The following is an 8243-nucleotide window of genomic DNA, read 5'->3' on the forward strand; positions in this document are numbered from 1 at the left end:
ACACATCCGCTCTAATGAGGCCCACGCAACACTCATAGCCAATCCATTGGTGAAAAGAAAAAGTGGAAACATAACGAGGAACTAAGGTTTCCCGCCGCTACCTGCAGCCCACATGTTTCCAAGCGTTGCTCTGCAAGTACGTAGTACTAGACTGCATGCTCTAGACTGCGGTTTACCGCGGATATCGAGTGCAAAGTGAAAAAAAAAAAGACAAAAAAACTATCAAGCTGCAACAGTCAAACTGTGGCTAGAAGTGTTGTGCTAAGTGGCAGCCTCCGTGTCTGAGCAATAAAATCTATGCGCAATCTAAGTGAAAAAAAATTGCAGTTCATCAAGTGGCCACTTGGCTGGCGCCAAAAGGTAGCAATTCCCCATAGACTCAAGTTTTGAAAATCACAACTTTACAGTATTATTATACATGTTTACAGTCTGGTACAAAAACAATTTGGTTTCAATTTTTTATTTTATTTATCTAATTCATTTGTTTATTTCTTATGTAATAAGATCTTATGAAATAAGATTTACAGAAGACCATATTCTCCAGCAACCATGCAAACCACTTAAAACACACATGAATAGTTGCACTATTTTTCATGTGTTTTTGTTTTGTAAAAATGAAACCAACAAGACGAAACGTATGAATGTGTGAGCATTCGGAGATTACTGGCACACAAATCGTTTTCTTTGCACTGAGCTAAGCTTGCAGTCACTCAACACGGTCTTTGTGAAATACAAAAGGTAACACCTAACTGGTGGCTGCAACTTCAAAGACACATTATTCAGTCCCAGAATATCACACTTAGCAAATGATTTCACTTCTGGGTAGAGGAGCTGCATTGACTTTGCACAAGTTTATTCTGCACCAGTTTTGAACACATCTGTGATCCTACATCACCCTTTAACTCTTAAATATGTCTGACAATGCATCCAGTTTCCCTCAGGAAATTAAGTATCTAATCTAATCTAGTGCTGCACCATAAAATAACAAGTTAACATCATGCGAACATGCTGAGCAGATGAAGGCTAAACCACCTCACTCGAAAGTCATCGGCAACATGGGGAAAAAAACCTTTGCAAACACCTTACAGAAAGCGGGGTTAAAGTCACGATGTTGTAAGAACAGTGAAAGTTTCAAGTGCATGAAAAAAAGTTTTTCGTTATTTCCCAACAGGTACTTTGTGACCTCCTGTTTCTTAAAAAACACAATGAATCCATGTTGTATATCTAACAGCACAGGGCCGACTTTATTTCATAAAAAAAAGAAAGAAAATCCAATCATTTGTATAGCCCCTCTCTCGTCGTTTTTAGTATGACATGTTGACTTGCCATCAGTTTGATGGTGTTTACTTCCACTTTTCGACCTTCATCAGTTTTTAAAATGTGTCAATTTAAAATTAAAATCACAGTAAATCGAGTTCTAATGTGTGAAAATGTAACCTGACAACTAAAATCCTATTGTTGAAATTCATGGGTTGAACATATCAACAGCTTTTTGTTACAACCCTTTTCACATTCTACAGTCAACATAATGTCAGTATAACAACATTCACACACCAAGAGCACAATGGCTCTAACAGTAAGTATATCAAGCTTCTGTCGTGACGTGGAGCTTTAAAAGGGATGTCTGACAGAAAGGGCCGAGGTAATATTTGCAGCAATGATTCTCATTTTAATATCATTTACACGGCAATGCACTCTCTCTCATCCTCTGCCACACATACAAAAACTTAAGAATACTACAAAAAAGCGGCTTTGCAGGGGTAGGTGTTGAAATGGTAGGGTTTACAGAGCAGAGTCAGTTTCACAGCAGTGCAGTATAGACTGCCGCCGAGTCCAGAGGTCCTCTGTTTCACCTGTGGGTGAGTTGCAACCCTCCACAGATCATAAATGTCCTCTACGTGACCGTGTGACGTCATCATCTGGTTATAGATACACTGGTGGTAGGGCGCCTTGCCCTCCCCTGAGAAATAGACGTGCTCCTGCGGGGACACGCCAACGGCATTGGCGCAAATGCCCATGAACACATCATCTATGTAAATAGAGGCATTCAGGGTTAGTGTGGCATGGTAGATTTTGTCCGCCACATCGCTGGAGACGACATAGCCTGCCCCAGCTGTGTAGTCAGGGTAGGTCATCCATGGGTACATCTCGAATGGAACATAGTATTTGCTGTTCTTACTGCGGATGGGTGGGGCCCCTCTGTGGACCCGGCCAACCCAGAAATCCGTGACACCTTTGCTGCTCAAGTCCTGCAGGTAGCTCACCAGGTTGGGCATGTGGACGAAGATGTCATCGTCGGCGGTCATGAGGAAACGGGCGTGTGGGCAGCGGCTATGCATCCAGTGGAACTGCATGATCAGTTTCAGGGTCAGGTTGTGGAAGGAGTCTAAAAAGTTTTGTTGGATCAAATCGCGATGGACACGGTCCTCCTGGAGGAGCTGCTCCTGGAAGCCAATGCCACTCCTCTTGCTCCAAGCTGGTTCCTCTTTCTTGGTCTGAATTGTGCCCATGACAAACACCACCTTCACCGTCACTCCCAGAGAGTTTTGGATGTAGGTCTCGTTCCCCCAGGTGGATCTGATGGCGTTCCGTCGCTCAATATTCTCTGGGGATGTTTTGACAAAGAGGAGCAGGAGGACATCCTGGTTGATGCACTTGTCAGGGTGGTCCAGCAGGTACTGAAAGTTGCTGAAGCTTCTGGCCTGCTCGCGTGGGATGGTGAGGCTCTTGTTGATGAACGTGAAGCTGTTGACCAGGTAGCGGTAGGAGTAGGACTTGACGTGGCTGACCACATTGTTGTCAAGCTCCTCCCAGCAAACCATTACCACAGAGAGCAGCAGGCAGGTGGTCATCAGCTGTAACCACTGGCATTTTCGTATCCGACGGAAATTCACAAACATCCTGGAATCTGGTTACCTGGTGGTGGTCCCTGTCTGGTTGGAGGTAGTGGCAAAGCAGCTGGTTGCGTCGCTATGTTTGGAGGAAGCAAGATAACAGAGAGTGTTGTTCCAGTGCCTCAGAGCAGCAGTTGCTGGGTCTTCCATCCTAGGGTTTCCACATCCAGCAGGAGGCATAGGTAGTGGTAGTAGTCACTGGGGCTGCTCGGAAACATCCTCCATTACATCTGAATCACTCATGTGCTCAGACTCACCCAACAGCCGGAAACTCATCTTTTACCAATGAAGCTCATGGTTCTGTGAAGAGAAAAAGGTTTGCTGCTGTGAGTTCAACAAATACTTCTTTGTTGGAAACACAAAAAAAGGAACTGTCATTTGGGTCCAAAAGAAGAAAACACAAATATGGAAGTATCTGCTTGGCCAATATCTTCTGCATTTTCATGTCTGACAGGTGTTGTGGAAGTCTTTTGTTCTCATGTTACGTTAATGGTTTCACAGGAAAGATGTGTAGTACTTTGTGTAATGGCCATTAGCTCATTAGCGGCACTCTGCTGAAGCCATTAAGAGATTCCACACAAATCAGAAAAGCAAAAAGGTAAACCAACAGTGCACTTGTCAGGGTGGTCTCATCGCTGCATTTGTGACTCACTGGTGTCAAAATTAGAAATGTCAGTTAAAATGTCAAAAGTTAAGTCACACTATGTGTGTGTGTGTGTGTGTGAGAGGGGGGGCATGGTGGTGGTGGCATGAATGCAAAAGCTAACACAGCAAATGTGACAATACCAGCTCGTCCATAATGGAGGGGTTTAAAATGCAGACCCACTGAAATCGCTGAGAGTCATGGAACACGTTTGGACACAATGGACAGTGTCAGAATAGCTCGGCAGCACAATACGGGACGAGAATAGACCGCTTCCGTCTGCACGCGGGCTAAAACCAAGGGGGGATCATGATGGGCCCGGGGCCTGGGACTCCCACCGCGCTCCGAGAGCTTTTTAAACATCACTGGATGGCCTGTGCCTAATGGGGTCACTGGCTCAGAATGGCTCTGTGTTCTCTGTGGCTGATAATGAGAAAACTGTGCTTCACCTCTGCTTCGCCTCTGCTTCGCACCTGCATCCTGCTCCGAGTCTACCCCCCAGCTCTTCACACTACAGCCTAACCGCACATTTCAGTGTCGGCACATACACGACTCTGGTCAGTCATTTGACAAAGATTAATTGTTTTTTTATTGGCGTATTTGGAGGTAAACACACATGCCTGGTGGCCTATGGTCTACAGAGAAAAACCAGTAAGGGAGGGGAAACAGCTTATCTTTAAAGTGACAGTTTAGGGGGCGCTAATTCTAGATTGACGGATAACTCTGAAGATGTTTTACAGAAGGCCTACAATGCTGACAGAAACTAGGAAGTTAAAAGCAACGGACACCTAACGGACACATTCTTTGTGGAAAAAAAGTAGTTTAGCCTGAAAAGATCATCAAGGACGCAGACTATATGTGTATGTATAAGGCCATCAATGTGAAAATCAAAAGGCATTATTAAATCACTCATTCATGTGAGAGATGAACAGTATCATCTACCAGCAGGGATTCTACTTAATTAACACTGCATTTTCTTTGAGCATGAGCTCATATTTGATATTTTGGACTCATTCGAAATGTTTTCATTGACAATCATTACTTTTAGATTGTCGACTCTACTCTCTATACTGTTTTTCAGCACTGATGTTGCGTGTCAAGCCTCACTCTTCACATTTCAGCTTACATGTAAAACAAGCTCTGTGAAACTGAACCACCCCACAAGCGTGTTTTCCAAGTCACCATTCATATAAATAGATTTGAAGCAAGGAGGCAGGACAGCAGGGGGAAAAAAAATAAAATAAATAAAACCACTGCTTCAATTCCGACACTTACCGGCAAAAGGACGTATGCGCGTGTGAAACCAGCACACAGGCAGCAGCGGTCGTCTCTCCCTCGCGGAGTCTTCCTCGCAGTAGCACAAGGCCGTGTCTTCTGAAGTTTAGTGTTCCTTCAAATGACAGGAGGTGGAAACGTTTGTGAAAAGTCTGTCCTTAGGAAAATAGTTGAAACCTCCTCTGCCTGTGGCTGTGTGAAGATATGTGAAGGAATGCAAAGTGTTTTTTCCCTCCTGATCCTTCCACTAGCCTGAGTGTGTGGACTGTTAGTTGCTTGTGAATGTGCCGGCTGCCTTGACTCTGCTAGCTCCCGTCCCACCCATTCTCCCTCCCACTACGCACTTGCGGTAGTAGAGTGGGGGGAGGACGTGTTGAGGGAAAGACTGGCCTTAGGTTTTGGGCTCCGTTTGAATTTTAAAAAAAGGCAGGATTACAGAAGAGTCTATGAATGATTTCAACTCTATGTCATACTCCTTATGTTTTTTCCCCTGAGCTAAAGCTGTAATGCTGACCAAAGTCTGCATTTAAAAGCACAGAGAATTTACTGGTTTAAAGTGAGATCAAAATAAATAAAACTTTAATTTGCGATAGTTTTGATTATCCAGCAACCTGCCAAAAAGTGCACAGTGGTTTTGTCTTTCCTGCACAAGCATACGTTTTAATATAAGAGATTTTGTTTGGATTTAGAGATTTGATATCCGCTAAATTTAACAGCTTCCTGTCTCGTCAGTGTTGAAACACCTCTGTGTGAAATGGTGCAGCCCCAGGGGGCCTCAATGCAAATGCACAGACAAGCTAGTACAAGACAAAACACAGTAACCTCGTGCACACTCATTTTCCATTTAGTGGAGACAGAAAAACCCGCAGCTTCCAATCCATTAAAACTCCTTTAACCGCTACAACTCAGGGTTTCATCTGAGCACTTCATAAGTGACTGGTACACTAGATGCATGTCTAAAAATACATTAAATGACCTGATTAGAAAAAAAAAAAAAGTTTGCTAGGAGGTCATGGATGGAATACAACATTGTCGGTTCCTGTAAAAATGACTAATGCATCATGGAGAAACAACATAGTGGCACTCGATCATTAGTTTTCCATTACACAAATAAAATCTACAGATCTTTATTTCCAGTGGTGGTCAGAAACTAATAACCACCTCTCTCCATCCCTGCCACAAAGTGCAACTTAAGTGGACACATAAGAAATCAGGGACAAAACCAACAATCCTTTCATTGTACGAATGCAAAAGATCTTCAATGGATGATATGACTTCAACTACCTGGGTAAGTTTTTCAAAATTCATACTGAAGTGACTGTAACTGAGTAAAGAGAAATCGCTAAAACTTCATTGTGGTTGTGTTTGGAGGAGTTCAATTAATGACCAGTACAGACATCGGGACTGTTAGCCCTAAAATTCAGTGGTGATGCGATTAGATGCAAAGTGAGGAAGATCTATGTGAACTGAAAGTGTGAAAGTGAAAGATCTGCTCTCATGAATCCATTCTGTAAATGGACTGAAGAGAAAGTGGACTTGGGGAGAAACGACGGAAAAAAAACAGAGACATGGACATTGTTCACTCCATGCAAACATGTTCAGAGGCAAATATCTGAACCCGTTTTTTTGCATATCTACCCTCGGTCCCTAAGTGTGTGGTGGGGTTTTTTTTGCATTATTTAGCAACCTTGGGAATTTAGTTAATTTAGAGACTCGAACAAATCTCAAATGATAATTTGAACCCTGAAAGCACCCATGTGCAAAAAATGAAACTCTCCAGTATTAAATGGCACATTGAGACTTCAGTCATCATTGGGGAATTACATAAATTAATTCCACATGGATATTTGGCAACACGACCTCACCACAATTTCATTAGTTTATGCGAGTTTAGATTTATTATCATTTAGTTAGATAACAGCTACAAGCACAAAATAATTTAAAAGGTTTTCAATACTAATGAACAGACATCGGTTGAGTGCGTTGCCCTTTTCAGATGATTCATAAAACTGGTTGTGTGTATTTCCTGAATGCAGGAGACAAGAGATCAGCTGAGTAAGCGGACGAACAATGTGTTAACAAGGTGTCATTCGTTGACTCACAGTGAGATCACTTCCAAATATGTCAGAGTGGTCGGATCTCAAATGCATCCTCAGTGCATCTTTGGTGTGCTCCCACATCTACTTTTTTTCCCCCCTTGATTACACTGTTTATTGTACTAGATAATTATTTTTATTTTGTTTTAATCTAATCATATTTTATCTTTCTTGTGTTATTTGTGTGTGTTGAGTGTTTACTTTTATGTACAATGAAGCTACAGTGACAAAGTAATTTCTTTCGTGGATCATTACAGTCTGTCTAAGTCTAAGTCACTCGGGACACACAATACCAAGTCCAAACATGGCCCAGGTCACGGAGGCAACTGACACCTATGGGTGACTTCAGACAGAGCTAGACAGACTTAAATGATCCATGAGGGAAATTACTAGGTCACAGTAGCTTAGTTGCACATAAAAGTTCAAATCATTGTATTTATCTTTATCTTAAGGTTTCTAATTAAACCACATTCAACTTGTGATGGATGGATATGCACGGTGTCCTGTGTAACAACAAACGAAAACACTATCCATCTCTTCAGTGTACAATGACCAACACCCATTTCCCAGAATGTGAAGAGGAGCTGAAAACAGGAAACTTACTGCCAGTCCACGTCCACAATATGATGTAGTGAACACATTACTGTGGACATACGTTGTGTTTACAATTGTTGACAGCAGCGCATTTATTGTGAACACACATTTGAAGAACGGGGTTTACAAAAGTTAATACAAAAATACATGTTTAAAGGACATTGAAACAATATTTACTCTTCACTGGTGGATTTATTAGTAAAACTAGTGGCCGGGGCTTCGTTCTCAAGAGCAGCAGCAGGTTAACTAGTCAACACTGTTTATTTAAGTTTAAAAAAACAAAAAACACAACCTCAACAGGTGGCTGCTGTTTTAACCCCGGACTCTGGATAAGCACGTCGGTTTAGCATCTTTCGTTCTTTCTTTTTTTCCCCCATCAGGGTTTTTCAGAATGTTATGTGTGTGACAAAAACAACTAACTTACAAATGACAGCAGAAGATAACAAACTGTTGTGCTTACCTGTGTTAGCCACACACAAATTAATTCTTAAGCATTCTCTTGGTAACTTTCAAAGGTGTTAAAGTTGTAATGATTCCATGGCTTGAAATGAGAGTGGTTGTTCATATGTCACACAGGTGTCTCCCACACCGCCATCAACACACACTGCTCCTCACCGCCTCTCGCTGCCGGCACTTGTCCAGTCTCCGACCTGGAAGGAACCACTACTATTCGCAGGGAGGGGAGTCTGCGTGTGCCATATTTAAATACTAAAAAAAAAAAAGAATACGTAGACGCCCCCT

The 8243-nt window shown here is 42.4% G+C and overlaps 1 protein-coding gene across 2 annotated transcripts; it reads right to left on the reverse strand.

Moving 5' to 3' along the window:
• Positions 1–1219: 1219 nt before the first annotated feature.
• b3gnt5b (UDP-GlcNAc:betaGal beta-1,3-N-acetylglucosaminyltransferase 5b) lies at positions 1220–8132 on the reverse strand. 2 transcript variants are annotated; one of them, XM_047590319.1, is made up of 4 exons: positions 7963–8132; positions 7512–7551; positions 4813–4927; positions 1220–3194 (listed from the first exon to the last, which is right to left on the reverse strand). In XM_047590319.1, the coding sequence occupies exon 4, from the start codon at positions 2898–2900 to the stop codon at positions 1737–1739; it is 1164 nt and encodes a 387-aa protein (XP_047446275.1). In that variant the 5' UTR covers positions 2901–3194; positions 4813–4927; positions 7512–7551; positions 7963–8132; the 3' UTR covers positions 1220–1736. The 2 variants fall into 2 exon arrangements, with proteins under 2 accessions (XP_047446275.1, XP_047446274.1); XM_047590318.1 differs by lacking the exon at positions 7512–7551.
• Between the last annotated feature and the right edge of the window lie 111 nt (positions 8133–8243).

The sequence above is a fragment of the Mugil cephalus genome, chromosome 7, assembly GCF_022458985.1.
Source record: "Mugil cephalus isolate CIBA_MC_2020 chromosome 7, CIBA_Mcephalus_1.1, whole genome shotgun sequence".
Taxonomy (NCBI): Eukaryota; Metazoa; Chordata; class Actinopteri; order Mugiliformes; family Mugilidae; genus Mugil; species Mugil cephalus.